The sequence below is a fragment of the Scyliorhinus torazame genome, chromosome 3, assembly GCF_047496885.1.
Source record: "Scyliorhinus torazame isolate Kashiwa2021f chromosome 3, sScyTor2.1, whole genome shotgun sequence".
NCBI lineage: Eukaryota > Metazoa > Chordata > Chondrichthyes > Carcharhiniformes > Scyliorhinidae > Scyliorhinus > Scyliorhinus torazame.
The window spans coordinates 31,279,362-31,296,128 of NC_092709.1; the positions used below are offsets into that span (position 1 = coordinate 31,279,362).

Below are 16,767 nucleotides of genomic sequence, written 5' to 3' on the forward strand. Positions count from 1 at the left end.
TGGCAGCACAAATTAAAGGCATGAGGGTGAGTTGAATTGAATTGAGATCACGTTTACATCCTCAATTTGTTCATGAGTAGCTGCTGTCAGGGCTTAAATAATGAGCCAGATCCAGAAAATATGTATAACGCTCCCACTAGTCCTTTGAAAATGTTATTAGAGAATTTGTGGCCCAGTGCAGCAACCACAAAAAGGTGCAGATGTCTCTTCCATATGGATAGCCACACTGCAAAAGATTTTCCCCGCGTGACAACTGCTCATCATGGCAAGTTAAAAATTAATCATTGGAAATAGTCTTCGGTTTATGCACACGAGTGTCAAAGGGGAGATTCCTTATCAAATCTTAAACTTTAAGAACAGCGACATCACACAGAGTTTAAAATTCTTAATTTATACAACCGTATTTTACATTTCAGTTATAAATAAATCAGATAAAATACAGAATCGCTTACACAGAACCTCATTAGTGCCTTGACTCCCCCTCCAAAAAAAAACTCAAATGGTGGTTTGAAAAAGAGACTGTAGTGCAATTGGTACAAAGTGCAGACCCTTCATCTGAATTCCAGTCCATCAAAGGAGGAGCAAAAAGGAACAAAAGACAATTTTTGTTTATTAAGATTGTCAACGTGGCCACTTAACAAACCACAACTGCACACTCAGATCAAAAAGTGTGACGTTTGCCTGGTTTTGGTAAGTTTAATAAAGGGGAAAATTCAGAATATTTATCACAGGCGTGAAGGTAAGAAACAGCATGTCAAACAAGAGTGTGAGAATAACGTGTGCTGTAATGACTATCGGTGGGTACATCACACTAGAATAGGAGAAGACAGAATTCCGAGATGTGCACATCACCATCAATCTGTCCTGGTCCACCCATATCAACGTTATGACCAAGAAAGCACAACAGTGCCCATACTTTCTCAGGAAACTAAGGAAATTTGGCATGTCCACATTGACTCTTTCCAACTTTTACAGATGCACCATAGAAAGCATCTTATCTGGCTACATCACAGTCTGGTATGGCACCTGCTTGGCCCAAGACTGTAAGAAATTACATTAAGTCATGAACACAGTTCAGTTCCGCCTCCCATCCAATGACTCTGTCTTCACCTCCCGCTGCCTTTAGAAAGCTGGCAGCATAATCAAAGACCCCTCCCACTCAGCTTATTCACTCTTCCAATTTATTCCATCGGGCAGGAGATCCAAAAGTCTGAGAACACGCACTAACAGATTCAAAAACAGCTCCTTCCCCGCTGTTAGCAGACTCCTAAATGACCCGCTTATGGACTGATCTGATCTCTTCACACATCTTCGCTACTGAGTAGTTTGCAGTCGTATACACTTCACCCGATGCCTGTGTCTATGTATTCACATTGTGTATTTATGATTTCCCTATGTTTTTTTTTTCATGTATGGAACGATCTGTCTGGACTGTCTGCAGAACAATACTTTTCCCTGTACCTGGGTCCTCTTGACAATTAACAAATCCAATCCAATCCAGCACAAAAGTTAAGGCAAATACGTACAACACGTGACCACTCCAAGTAACAAGTACACCGCAGCAGCAGAATGTTGCATCGAGGAGGTTCAGGTTCATCACAGAGGGAATCTGGGATTGAAATGTGCAAACTAAATCAAAAACACTTGTACTCAACTCTTTGCTACGCACGGATGGTGGCAGCGAAAATAACCAGTATCGTCAACTTTTCATGCACAAATTTATCGAGCACTGCTACTCTGTTGTATTCATGCCTTATTGTCGGGCTCTTCTTTAAAGTGTTTGACTTCTTCTGGATTTCCTGAAAGATCCTCCATGTCACCGATACTCTAAGCAATCTTCAATGACAAGCTCCCATACTTATTGCCTCTTAGCATATTTAAGGGACCTCTGGGCTGCCAAAATCTGCTCACATTTCTCCTTTACAGAGGTTACCAATACCTCCAAAGCCCGCTCACTAAACAGCAATTTTCTGATTCACTGCTGAGGCATTAAACATAATTATTGGCCATACCACCGTAGATTAATATTGGCGTTTTTGCCAGTTCATTGGCTGGCTAGTTGCCCTGGAAATATCAAATTGCATACCGATTGGTTCTTTCTGTTCTCACCAATTGGCTACATTTGTTACGGTTTGGGAGTCACATTTTTTAAAAGAGCATGTTCCCCCAATTTTATCGGAATAATAAGTGATAATCAAAATGGGCATTTCCATTGTTCTGTTTTTGGAAAAAGAGGAGAAAATATAACTGTTAATCCTATCAAACCACTTACTCTCTTCAAGTATTGCAATGATATAGAGGGTCAGAGGCTCATAATGATAATCATACATGGCAATATAATGCTAACCTTGAATTCATTCATTTAAAGTCCATCCATGTTAGCTACAGATGATCTTTGAAAATTTAGGAAATTACGCTTTTTCTTCTTCTTTGGTTGAAGGTCTGAGGAGCAAGGTACTTCTTCTTTGATACAGAATGTAAAGACTTTCTCCCCTGTATCTGGCATGTTTAACATTTGTCCCAGTCCTCCATTAAATGATTCAGGGTGATCATCAGCTTCAGCAGGAGGCAACTCCAAAGAACAATGGCTGTGAGAGAAGGACACTTGCTTCATCAGTTGGAGTCGCTTTCTTTTCAATATGCTGCACAGAAAATGAAAGAAGATCAACCTTAAGACAAGTTGTACAAGCATCACAACCGAACAACATAGTCCTTTACTGAGCTCCGAACTCTCACTTTATCAAGACACTCACAGAACTGTTGCAAAACTGAATAGCTGTTTATTCTGCAATTTGCATAATTTCCCCAGATCATTATGCAGGACATCCAGCAAAGCCCAGGTATTCACCGTATCTTATAAAGCCCTGATCCTTAGCTATGCAAATCATTAAACAACACTGGTACTAGAACTGATGAAAAAACGTATGGGCCAATATTGACAACAGCATGGGCGGTATAGAGACTACCTATCCAATTTAATGGGTAAAGTATACAGTGTGAGAGATTCTACCTTTGTCCATCATCAGTCCATCAAAATACAGGGTCTCACTAATAGCATTTTGGACAGACCTGCTTCACATGGGTTAAAGTAGTTCAAGATAGCAATTCACTCAAGGGCAATTGGGAATGGTTATTAAATGCTGGCCTTGCCAATGACATCAGAACAAGTTAGGTGGATTGGCCATGATAAATTTCCCTTAGTGTCCAAAATTGCCCTTAGTGTTGGGTGGGGTTACTGGGTTATGGGGATAGGGTGGAGGTGTTGACCTTGGGTAGGGTGCTCTTTCCAAGAGCCGGTGCAGACTCGATGGGCTGAATGGCCTCCTTCTGCACTGTAAATTCTATGATAATGCTGGAATCTCTTATTAAGGAAGCCTAAAAAAATGCATTTGGAAAATCCGAGTGTGATCAGACAAAGTTGACATAGTTTTACGAAAGGGAAATAGTGTTTGACAAATGTATTTACTGGCATGTGACTAGGGTTTGGAATTCTCTGACTGAGAGTGTGGTGAAGGCAGGTTCAAGTGAAGCATTCAGAGGGGAATTGGATCTGTGATCAACATCCCATGAATGAATAACAAATAAGATGGAAAATAGCAATGGGTAAGGGGCTACAGATTACATATTAAAGTTCCTGGTGAGGGGCCAACAGAATTGGATACTCACCTGCTTTCCATGCGAGAAAATGATTGTTATGATAATACAACATGGGTGGCACAGTGGTTAGCACTGCTTCTTCATAGCATCAGGGACCCGGGTTTGATTCTGGACTTGGATGACTGTAGAATTTGTACATTCTCAATGTGTCTGAGTCGGTTACCTTCGGGTGTTCCAGTTTCCTCCCACAGTCCAAAGATGAGTAGGTTTGGTGGATTGGCCATGATAAACAAATTGCCCCTTTGTATCCAAGATGTGCAGGTTAGGTGAGGTTATGGGGTAAAAGAGATGGAGTGGGGAGTAGACCTAGATAGGGTGCTCTTTTGGAGGGTCAGTGCAGACTCGATGGGCTGAATTGCTTTCTTCTGCACTGTAGGGATTCTGTAGAAACCATAGGCTGAGTTCTTCCAAAATGCGACCATGTCCCCACGCCGGTGTACAAACGTTGGCATTTTACTCTGGAGATTCCTGGGAAAAGGTGGAGCTGATTCAATGACCTGCAGGGGGCTAGCAGGGACCCAGCGTAATTCGCGCAGCTTTAGCTGCGGATACGGGCCCCCGCACTTCCGGTTTTGAGTCTGCGGATGTGCAACGGCCGCGCCAAGCGCCATGGCGTACTCTGACCGTGGAGCCACACATAAAAACTAGACACCCCCTCTCCCCCCCGATTGGCCGCACGCCCAAAGATCTGACCGCACGGATCTGACCTCCGGCCGCCTTTAAGGCCTCCCACCCGGTGTCCAATCCGCCCGCCCCCCCACCAGGGTGGCCGCGGACCGAGTCCGTAGCCGCCACTCGAGCATCCCGAGCAATAGCAGGTTAGTTCCACGCCGTCGGGAACTTGGCTGGTCAGGAGCGGAGGATCACTGGGCTGGCCTCTGGCAATGGCCCTCCAGCCGCAAGGAGTACTCCGCAATAACGCCGATTCTCGGGTCCCGGAGAGTCGCCGAACCGGGCCGATTTCGGTGCGGGGCTGCGGAGAATCCAGCCCCATACGTTTAAGCTAAGACAATAACGTATATTAAAATAGTGCTTTTAGAGAAACAAATGGATATGTGGCATATTAGCGGGAGGTATTATCCAACAGTATGTCAGAAAATAAACTGGAAGAGATGAATACCCAGAACTGAAATAGGGAAAAGATTCTACATCCTAAAAACAGATGAAAAAAAGACTCAAACAATTGGATTTCTGAGAAGTTTGGCAACTTAGTAGTGCGTTTGAATCAATGAAGGTGAAACTTGACAAATGCATCATGAGTATCTCAGGACAGCTTAACACCTCAGGGAGAAAGTCATGACTCCAAGCCTCACCCTAAAAACTTCGGTACATAATCCAGGCCGATACTTCAATGCTTTTGAACTAAAAGTTCAAAGCGCCATCTGCCCTCAGATAGAAGTGAAAGATCCCACAGCATTATTCAAAGACATGCAGTGGAGATCTCCCCCTATGCCCTAGCAAAAATAATAATAATCTTTACTAGTGTCACAAGTAGGCTGACAGTAACACTGCAATGAAGTTACTGTGAAAATCCCCTAGCCGCCACACAAGCACATCTTTTGGGACTTGTGGGAGGAAATCGGAGCACCCGGATGAAACCCACGCAGACACGTGGGGCAGCACGGTAGCACAAGTGGATAGCACTGTGGCTTCACAGCGTCAGGGTCCCAGGTTCGATTTCCCGCTGGGTTACTGTCTGTGCGGAGTCTGCACGTTCTCCCCGTGTCTGTATGGGTTTCCTCCGGGTGCTCCGGTTTCCTCCCACAGTCCAAAGATGTGCAGGTTAGGTGGATTGGCCACGCTAAATTGCCCTTAGTGTCCAAAAAAGGATAGGAGGGGTTATTAGGTTACGGGGATAGGGTGGAAGTGAGGGCTTAAGTGGGTCGGTGCAGACTCGATGGGCCGAATGGCCTCCTTCTGCACAGTATGTTCTATGTTCATGTTCTATGACACAGGGAGAACGTGCAGACTCCATACAGACAGGGATCCAAGATGGGAATCGAACCCGGGTCCCGGATGCTGTGAAGCAACAGTGCTAACCACTGTGCTACCGTGTTGCCCACATTTACCCATGCATTCAACATCACGCAAACAGATTACAAATCTTGTCAAGTATCTTATTGATATTTGTGGGAGCTGCTGTATTACCTTACATTACAAAAGTAACTTAAAGGACTCCATTGACAATATAGTGGTTGGGACACCTAAGCTTGTAAAAGGCACTGTATAAAAACAGGTTATTTCGTTTTTTTCACCCATTGATTATATTTTTATTCATAGCTAGGCACTCAGTTTCTTCAATGCCCTACAGGCATTTTAGCTTTAATTATTAAAATAGTTATGGCCATATGACAAGGTGAAATTGACACTTGGACTGATTCTGCCATAAAGCTAAGCAAGGCTAACAAAAATCAATCAAGTTTATTAGCAATTGATGCAAAATAGGTTCAAGACAGATTAATACAATGATCTTTGAACATTCACCACAGGCCAGCAAAAACACCAATTTACAAAGAGTGATAAATTATCCAGCAATTATATTTTAGTTGTTGGGTATTGCTTGATTTTTAAAAAGTCAAGTTATTATTATGTCTTGAAAGAACTAGAAGGCAGGTGACTTTTGCACTTAACTCTAAATAGCCCTGTTTGCAATTTCAAATATCCAACTAATCCATCTGTTGCTTCCAAGGAAGCGATGAGATCATTTTGAGGGATTTGAACCCCAATAAGTTCAAAGCAGGTTAAACTGGCTCAATTCACGTTAGCTTTGGTAATTCAGCGAATACTCATACTTGCCCCTATTGGGACAGTTTGGTTTTGGGATGGGCTGGCGTCTTTAAGAAGTGCTATGACAATGATGTCAGGTTTGGCATCATTGATGAATGGCATGTGGACCAGTGGTCAGCAGCGATGCCCGGCTCAAGGAATCAAGGTCAGTCTGTACATCAATGGTCCACATCAGTGTTTAAAAACCGATTAGTACACAGTCTAATCTAAATATGTTAGTAATTGGGCCAGCAACGTTAATCTCTGCAATCCTGAGTAAGACCGAGGAGATTTTGACTGGGTTTCTGTTCGAGTGGGTTCAAGTGACGCCCATGGTTACGCATCCTTGTAGATGCCGGAAGCATTGGATTAAACTGTTAATCCATTGACACACCTACATTAATCCCATCTACACTCATCCATGAAGAATGGTCAATTGAGCAAAGGACAGGAGGAGTAGCAGACACTCAATGAGAGTGACAATGCACACAAGGTTTAAAAATATGAGCGGCTTCACCAAAAGTATCAATGCTGCTGCCGCAAGAAAACATGCCCAACCTTGTAGTATCCAGACTGCCATATGTCAATTCTCTTGTCAACAAACAGGCCTTACCACTGAGTCAGAATGTTGTGGGTTCAACCTCTACTCCAGGACTTGAGCACAAATATCAAGGTTGAAACTTCACTGTAGTGATGTTGGAGCACTGAATTGTCCTAGGGCCTACCTTTCGGATGAGACAATAGTCCGAGACCCTTCCTGCCATATTTCAAATAAAACAGCTGGGAAGTTATTCCTGGCGTTCTGAACAATATTTATTCCTCAGTCAAGATCACAGAAGCTGATTATCACATTGCTGTTTGTGGGAGCTTGATGTAATGTGTGTGGAATGGCCTGTGGTCATGAAAGGTGGTATAGAAATGCAAATCTTTATTTCCTTTTATTACCAGATGAAGTCAGTTTGCAACACCGGGGAAGAGAACGAATTTGTCCGAAAAAAAAGTCTCTCATAACATTTGGATAGCCCAAAGTTATTCACTGCCAATGATTTACTTTTGAAGTATGGTCCCCATTATAGGCAACGCAGGAGGCAATTTGTGCACAGCAAGATTCCACAGATAACAATGTGGTAATGACCAGATAATCAGACTTCTGGGGCGGGATTCTCCGCTGGCGGGATTCTCCGTTTTGCCGTGCCCGGGGGGGGGGGGGGGGGGGGGGGGTTTTCCGACGGCTGCCCCACAATGGGAAACCCCATTGACCGGCCTGCATAACGGAGAATCCCGCCGGCGGGTGGGGGCAGAAACGTGGCGTGGCGGAAAAACCAGCCCCTGATGTTAGTTGAATAATATTGACCAGGATACTCGGGAGAACTCCCAGCTCCTTTTCAATTTGTGACATGGGATCCTCATCTGAAGGACAACACCTCCAATAATGCAGCACTCCCTCAGCTCTGCACTGCGTCAGCCTATAAATTCTGTTCGTGTCTTTGCTATGGGCCTTAAACCCACAACCTTCTGAGGGATAGCTTACATATCTCACCCTGTACGAGTTCATCATGTTCGCACCTTCAATCTCAGCAGCCTCCACATACTCCAGGCCATTTTCCACTTATAGCACCATTTCACCAGCAAACATCTTCCTTCTGACCTCTCCGCAACGTCCAAACGGGCCATACATATCCTGAACATCTCTGCTCTGTCTGCACGTGACCCGCCATTATATGCGGCCCATCACTCTAACTGCCTCATCCTATTACTATTCTGTTCTCTCCGTCTTTGGTCTCCTTATATGTTCCAACACATGCTCAGGAACAGTCTTGCAATATTCGGGTCTGAAGAAAGGTTTGACTAACTTGAGACCTGACCCACATCCTCCAATTTCTTTAGAGTAGTCAGTGTTTGTGATGTGCGATGGTGATGGGGGGTCTGAGAGATTGGAGTCAGGTTTGGCTTTGTTACAGTATCCAAGCTGCAAAAGGGCTGAGTCCATCTTTTTCTTTCCTGTTATTTGCAACTGGTGGTTATAGTAATTGTTCACTTGCTTTTTCTCTTTTAACACCTGCATTATTTTTGCCCTCAGACATTATTTTTCCTAATTTACCTGGGTTTCTACAGAGACACAGAGGTTTATAACTCAGGAAAGAGGCCATTCCACCCATAGGGTCTGTGCTCTTTGCTGGAGCAATTCAAAAAATAAACGCCCTGACTCTCATTCTCCCCATGGCCTTTTAATGGTCTCTGCGTCAACCATTCCCGCTGACAAAGCATTTCAGGCTCTGGTCCTCGCCATGAAAGAGTTTCTCTCAATCTCTCTTCTCGCTCTCTCAGGGACAAGTTGAAATGAGCCTTCACCATTTCCTCCCAACCAGAGGAAATAGTCTGTTCACTCTATGTTTTGAATGGTTATTGTATTACTGTACCCTTATCATCATGTAAGGTGATGTCCCCTGTAAGACCGGGCTTGGAACCCTGGGGGTCTCCGTCTCTGGCTCCGCCCACCTGGGAGTCGTATATAAGGGGCCGCCTTGCGGGTGGCGCCCAGTAAGCACCCGTCTCGGCACCAGGCTAGTTCTTAGCTTATTAAAGCCTTCTTTACCGTTTTACTCTCTAGCGTCGTTATTGAGGGTACAACACTCTATCAAAACAACATAATTTTAATAAAGCTCCACTAAATCTCATGGTAACCTTTTCTGTTTCAGTGGAAATAGTCCTAGTGTCTCAAGTCTCTTCTCAGAGCTATAGTTTCCCATGCTAAGCATCATCTTGTGAATCTACACTGCACATTCTTCTGGATGTAATGTCCTTTTAGGAGTGAGTTCCCAACTGCATAGAGTGCTCTGTGGCCTTATCAACATTTTGCATAAATTCATCATTTTCTTTCACACAAACTCTATGCTCCCAGTTATAAAAGCCTACTGACTGACGGGCATTTTATGGATCTATCTGCGCTAGCGCTTTCAGGGAATTGTGTGTTTGACCAGTTCACCTGTATTGTTCAGTAACTTTCCATTAAGTATATACTCCCATTTTGGTGAGTGGTGGGCAGCACGGCGGGGCAGTGGTTAGCACTGCTGCCTACGGTTCGATCCCGGCCCCGGGTCACTGTCCGAGTGGAGTTTGCACATTCTCCTCGTTTCTGTGTGGGTCTCACCCCCACAACCCAAAAATGTGCAGGGTAGGTGGATTGGTCACGCTAAATTGCCCCTTAACTGGAAAAATAAAAATTTTGGTGAGTGGTGGGAATGGGTAAGTGGTATGGTTGATTCAAATAGCAAAAGTGCGTTTGAAGGAAAGCTAAAAAAGTACATGAGGGAGAAAGGAAGCAGGATATAGTGGTGGTGGGGGGGGGGGGGCGAAGAGGAAATAAACAGAGTTAGTGGAGGTTTTTATGGAAGCTAGACCGGTTGCACCGATGTCTTGTATCTGTGTAATAAATGCTATGCAATTCTAAGTAATTCCTTCGCTTTCCTCCAAAAATTGATTACCCATATCTTATTCACATTGGTGCCAAAATGATACGGTCACTGGGCTAGCAACCCCAAGGCGCAGGCTAATGTCCTGGGTTCAAATCCCACCACGGCAGCAGGTTCAATTTAAATTTTAGTAATATGTCTGGAATATAAAGTTAGTACCAATAATTGTGCTCATGACAACTATCATCAGTTGTCGTGAAGACCCATCTGGTTCACTAATGGTTAGCAAAGTTGCTTCACAGCTCCAGGGTCCCAGGTTCGATTCCCGACTGGGTCACTGGCTGTGCGGAGTCTGCACGTTCCCCCTGTGTCTGCGTGGGTTTCGCCCGGGTGCGCCGGTTTCCTTCCACAGTCCAAAGATGTGCAGGTTAGGTGGATTGGCCATGCTAAATTGCCCTTGGTGTCTAAAAAATGTTAAGTGGGGGTTACTGGGTTACAGGGATAGGGTGGATACGTGGGCTTCAGTAAGGTGCTCTTTGTTCGGGGCGGTGCAGACTCCATGGGCCAAATGGCCTCCTTCTCCACTGTAAATTCTATGAAATGTCCTTGAGCAAAGGAAATTTGCCAGCCTTACCGGGTCTGGCCTACCCACGACTCCAGACCCACAGCAATGTGGTTGACTCTTAACTATCCTCAGAAATGTTCAGTTCTAGGGCAGTTAGGGATGGACGTCAAATGCTGGCTGACACCCACATCCCATGAAAGAATAATAAAGAACCATGAAGTGCATTTTCCACCTGCTTAGCAATTCCACCAACTTGATTATGTCTCCCTGGAATATTTTACAATCCTCTTCACCATTTAGCAAACCTCCCACTTCAGTGTCATCAGCAAATCTGCAGATCCATTTTATAAAACTGTCCTGTTTCTTCTGCACATTCTTTTGGCCATTCATATATCTCTTTTATTATCTCACTGGCGATGGGTGAGATTCTCCCCCAAAATCTCAAAGTTCCTTTGTGGCAGGGTTTTCAGGGAGAGGCTGGTGGATCCCGTGAGGCCGGTGGATCCCGGGTACGTTCGCCGAAGTCGGTTTGAAACCAGCTTCGGCACGTGCCGTTTTGTCACGCCCACTGTGGGCGTGTTTCTGACTCGGACACCTCGGGGAACTTGGGTGAAGACTTCTGGGAAGCCCGCAAGAGGACTCTCCCGGCATTCACCAGCCGCACCGCGCTTGAACGAGAGCGGTAAGTGGATTGCGCCCCAAGTTTTTCATCCTCAAATTATTTCAATGTAAGCTGTTTGCAGATTATTTATCTATAATCTCCACCCCCACCCCTCTCGGTGACCACAGTATCTATTAGATTTCTCGCCTTTGCCCTTCCTTTGCTTTTACGCTTTCTGACTTTATTCATAATGGTAACAGCACAAATGGAGGCCATTTGGCCCATTGTGCCATTGTCAGCTCTGCAAAGACCTGGGGCGAAATTCTCCGGTATCGGCGCGATGTCCGCCGACCGGGGCCAAAAACAGCGCAAATCAGTCGAGCATCGCGCCGCCCCAAAGGTGCGGAATCCTCCGCATCTTGGGGGGGCCGAGCCCTAACCTTGAGGGGCTAGGCCCGCGCCGGACTGATTTCCGCCCCGCCAGCTGGCGGAAGTGCCCCGCCAGCTGGCGCGGAAATGACATTCCGGGCGGCGCATGCGCGGGAGCGTTAACGGCTGCTCATGGCATCCCCGCGCATTCGCTGTGGAGGGAGTCTCTTCCGCCTCCGCCATGGTGGAGACCGTGGCGAAGCGGAAGGAAAAGAGTGCCCCCACGGCACAGGCCCGCCCACGGATCGGTGGGCCCCGATCGCGGGCCAGGCCACCGTGGGGGCACCCCCCGGGGCCAGATCGCCCCGCGCCCCCCCCAGGACCCCGGAGCCCGCCCACACCACCTTGTCCCGCCGGTAAGGTAGGTGGTTTAATCCACGCTGGCGGGACAGGCATTCTAGCAGCGGGACTTCGGCCCATCCGGGCGCCAACCTGTGCGGCGCGATTCCAGATCCATATTAAAATGTGTTTCGTCTTTCCTTCCAGCCCCAATGAAGCTTAATTACCAGAAACATCACTCCATCAGGAATCACTTATTACAAACAGAAATCTCTTGATTTTCCTTTCCTCCCTAACCCAGGAATGGTGGGATCAATCGTAGTACTTCCATCACCACCACCAGTGATGTCAGCTCGGGTATATCAACATCCTGGGAGTTACCACTGACCAGAAACTGTACGTGACTGGTCATATAAATACTGTGGCTACAAGAGCTGGTCAGAGGCTAGGAATCCTGCAGTGAGTAACTCACTTCCTGACTCCCAAAGCCTGTCCACTATCTACAAGGCACAAGTCAGGAGTGTGATGAAACACTTTCTAGTTGCCTGGATGAGCGCAGCTCCAACAACACTCAAGCGGCTCGACACCATTCAGGTCAAAGATGCACTATTGATTGGCACCTCATCGACAAACATTCACATCTTCCACCGATGCACAGTGGCACCAGTGTGCACCATCAATATGATGCACTGCAGGAACACAACAAGGCTCCTGAGGCAGCACCCTCCAAATCCATGACTGGTACCATCTAGAAGGTCAAGGGCAGCAGACACATCCATCACCTGGAAGTTCCCTTCCAAGTATCTCACCACCCTGACTTGGAAATATATTGGTGTTCCTTCACTGTTGCTGGGTCAAAGTCCTGGACACCCTCCCTAACTAGGCTGTCGGTGTACCTACACCACAAAGACTGCAGCAGTTCAAGAAGGTAGCTCGCCACCACCTTCTCGAGGGAAATTAAGGATGGGCAATGAATATTGGCGTAACCCGTGAAGTCCATGTACCATGAATAAATTTTTACAAACTAAAGTTCAGAGCTTAAAGTTACATTGAGTGATCACTTTACTAACTAGACATCCAGTTTAGCTTTTGGAATAATTTTTGTTTCAATGGTAGTCAATTCCATAGTTGGTTTGAGTATTTACTGAAGTAGCAGTTTTAAGAAACAAGCAATTCATAATTATATTTCGCTTTCTATGGTATCAATCTCGTTTTTAAACCTCTGAATGGAAGTTGAGAAATGATCAAGCAGCACTGGTCATCATTACCTTCTTTTCTTCCTGAAAGGAGTACCGATATTCTCTAGGTATTCACCAATGAGTTTGTTTCTCACTTTTAGGTCTAGCGACATCTTTGACTTCTTCAGTCTCCTAGCAAAAGTGGATGAAAATAAAAACATATTTACATCGATGAAAATCTGAGAGATCCATGTTTAACTCCTAAAAGGCTCGTCATTATTATAACATGCTGCCATTGACCAAAACTTTGAATTCTAGACTCTGTGAGCCGAAGTAAAATGATTCAGATAAATGAGGGCTTTAGAAAATATAGTGTTCAAATTATCTCGAAACAGCTTAGCAAATTATGCTGAAATGATTGAAGTAATATTAAAATTGGAGACATGACAAGAGAAATTAAAGATATTTGTGAGTGCGCAGGGTGAAGATGCTTCCTTTGAGCGGTGTACGGATGGGACAGTCTGAACCTTGCCCATCGACTCCCCAATCTTCTGCTCCAGTGGAACATGCCCCATTTTGCCACTTTCCTTATTCACTACCTCCTCCCTCCTCTCAAATCTTCAGTTATTCACATGGTCTCTGTGCCTTGTAAATGTCATTAATTTCTCCAATTGTGCCACTTATTGTTTCAAGGTTGAAGCACCGCAGTCTGGAGAGCATCTTCTGGAGAGAGCAAACGCAGACTGGGTGACTGCTTTGCAGAACAGCTCTATCCAGTCCGCAAATATTACCCCGAGCTTCCTGTTGTCTTCCATCTTAACTTACCATCCCATTCCTCCTCTAACCTTTCTCTCCTTGGCCTCCTATATACAACGTTCTAATGAAGCTCAATGTAAGCTGGATTAGCAGCACCGTATCTTTTAATTAGGCACTTTGTAACCTTCTGGACCCAACATGGGAGTTCAACCACTGGCCTCATCAATTTCAGGCAGCAGCTGTGGGGATGATCTGCATCCCCAACAGACCCGGCTTTTGTTTCTTCACTTGTCCCATTGCCATCTCCTTATGCCTTGCACCATCATGATTTTTCTCAAATTCAATCCCTCCCGTCTCCCCCTTTATCACAGATCTTTCCTTTTTATCTCCCCCCCCACCCACCACCACCACTTCTCCACCCTAGCTGCCTCTGTATTGCTTTAGCTATTTTACATCTCTAGCTTTCTCCACTTCTGTTGGAATGGATATTGACCGGAAATGTTAACTCTGTTTATCTCACCGTGCTAGCTAACCTGCTTAGTGTTTGAAGCATTTTCTGTTTTAAGATGAACAGTTTAAGAGCCCTTTCACTTTCTCTCAAGTGCATGTTTGTGCACATGTACTTTTCCCCCTCCCCTCTCCCTTTAGTCTATTTCTTTCCAAACATTGTTGACCTATGTTTTCTTCCAGGTAACTGCCAGGGCATGTCCTTTATAAATTATCTAATTTTCTGGAAGCAGGCCTAACAATCATATATGGCGGAGTTAACAGAAAAGGGGAAGAACATATGAATTAGGAACAGAAGTAGACAATTCTGCCCTTCGAGCTTGCTCCGCCATTCAATCAGATCATGGCTGATCTCTTCCTGGTCTCAAATTAACCTCCCTACCTGCTCACCGTATCCCTTTAACCCATTTTTAAAATCAGAAATGTATCTATCTCCCTCTTGAAACCATTTAATGATTTGTACCCCACCGCACTATGGGGCAGTGAGTTCCACAAATTCACCGCCACCACCCTCTGTGGGAAGTAGTGACTCCTCATCTCAGTTTAAATCTACCGCCTCTCAACCTATATCTGTGATCTCTTGTTCCAGATTGCCCACAAGGGCAAACATTTGGTGTATGTTTACTTTATCAATCCCTTTTAGTATTTTATATAGCTCAATCAGATCCTCTCTCATCCTTCTAAACTCCAGCAAGTAAGTATAAGCCCAAGCTGTTTAATCTCTCCTCACAGGTCAACTCTTTCATCCCCGGAATCAATCTGGCGAACCTCCTCTGAACTGCTTCCACAACCTTCCTCAAATAAGGAGATCAAAACTGGATTCAATAATCCAGATGTAATCTCACCAATACCCTATACAATTGCAACAACACTTCTCTACTTTTATACTCCAACCCTTTGGCAATAAACGCTAATATTCCACCTGGGCAGCAAGGTAGCACAGTGGTTAGCACAGTTATTTCACAGCTCCAGGGTCCCAGGTTCGATTCCCAGCTTGGGTCACTGTCTGTGCGGAGTCTGCACGTTCTCCCCGTGTGTGCGTGGGTTTCCTCCGGGTGCTCCGATTTCCTCTCACAGTCCAAAGATGTGCAGTTAGGTCGTTTGGCTATGCTAAATTGCCCTTCGTGCCCAAAAAAGGTTAGTTGGGGTTACAGGGATAGGGTATGGGTGTGGGGATAGGGTGGAGGTGTGTGCTGGGGTAGGGTGCTCTTTCCAAGGGCTGGTGCAGACTCGATGGGCCGAATGGCATCCTTCTGCACTGTAAATACTATGATTTGCCTTTCTTATAACATTCTTACCCGCAGGCAGTCTTTCTGCGATCCATGAACAAAGACACCTAGATCTCTCTGCCCAGTCACATTTTGAATCTGCTTTTCATTTAGATAATAATTTGCCCGACTATTGTTTTGGTCAAAATGGATAACCTCACACTTATCCACATTAAACTCCATCTGCAAACTTTTGGCCCAATCTCCTAGCCTATCGATATCCATCTGTAAAATCTGTATCTCCTCTTCACTGCCTGCTTTCCCACCTATTTTAGTGTCATCCGCAAATTTTGCTATGTTACATTATGTCCCTGCTTGTGGATCATTTATATAGATTGTAAACAGTTGAGGTCCGAGGATTGAACCCTGCAACACCCCACTAGTTACAGTTCGCCAGCCACAGAAGGACCCATTTAACCAGACCCTCTGCTGTCTGTCAGTCAGCCAATCCTCATTCAAATCTACTACTCTAGAACCAGCCACCTGCGATCTCACCTCCTGGATCACTCTTTCATGCAGCACCCTGTCAAATGCCCTCTGGAAGTCAAGATATATCACATCCACAGGTTCCCCATTATCCAGCTAGCTGGCTACATCCTCAAAGAACTCAAGCAAGTCTGCCAAGCATGAATGACACTTCATAAAAACCATGCTGACAATGGTGGATTGAGCTTTGTCTTCAAAAATGTTAAGTCATCTCCGCAATGATTGATTCCAACAACCTCCCCACCACAGAGGTCAAGCTAACCAGTCTATAGTTTCCTACCCTTTGCCTCTCCCCCTTTTTGAAAAGGGAAGTTACATTAGTGTGTTTCCAATCCACTGGGACCTTTCTGGAATCCAGGGAATTTTGAAATATCATAACCAATGCATCCACTATCTCTGCTACCACCGCCTTTAACACCCCAGGGTACAGTCTATCAAGTCCCAGAGACTTATCTACCTTTAATCTCATTATTTTATTCAATATCTTTTCTCCCATGATAATTATTGCACCAAGTTCCTCTGCATTAACTGAAGTTCTTGGAAAATGGTTATTGTCCTCTACCGTGAAGACAGAGGTAAAATATTGGTTCAGTGCCTCCGCAATCTGTGCTTCCCTTCCATTACTACCTCATCAGTATCGTCCTCTAAAGGGGCAACATTTATTTTAGCTATTATCTTCTCTTTATATGCTAATAGAAGCAGTTGGTATCAGTGCTCATGTTTTCTGCTAGTTTACTTTCGTAGTTCATCTTAGCTTTTTTGGTTCTATTTTTAGTAGCTATTTGCTGACTCCTAAAGTTCTCTCAATCCTCCAGCTTACCACTAGTATTTTCTGTATGGCATGCCCTAGTTTTTGCCTTTA

General features: G+C 45.1%; 1 protein-coding gene across 2 annotated transcripts in view; it reads right to left on the minus strand.

Moving 5' to 3' along the window:
- Window positions 1-370: 370 nt before the first annotated feature.
- Window positions 371-16,767, minus strand: part of LOC140408391 (limbin-like) — a 217,202-nt gene continuing 200,805 nt past the window's right edge. For both annotated transcript variants that reach the window (XM_072495516.1, XM_072495515.1), the window contains 2 exons: window positions 12,979-13,080; window positions 371-2,642 (listed from right to left, as the gene is read on the minus strand). In XM_072495516.1, the coding sequence (XP_072351617.1) occupies window positions 2,363-2,642; window positions 12,979-13,080 (382 nt within the window). In that variant the 3' untranslated portion in view covers window positions 371-2,362. The remainder of the gene's footprint in view (window positions 2,643-12,978; window positions 13,081-16,767) is intronic.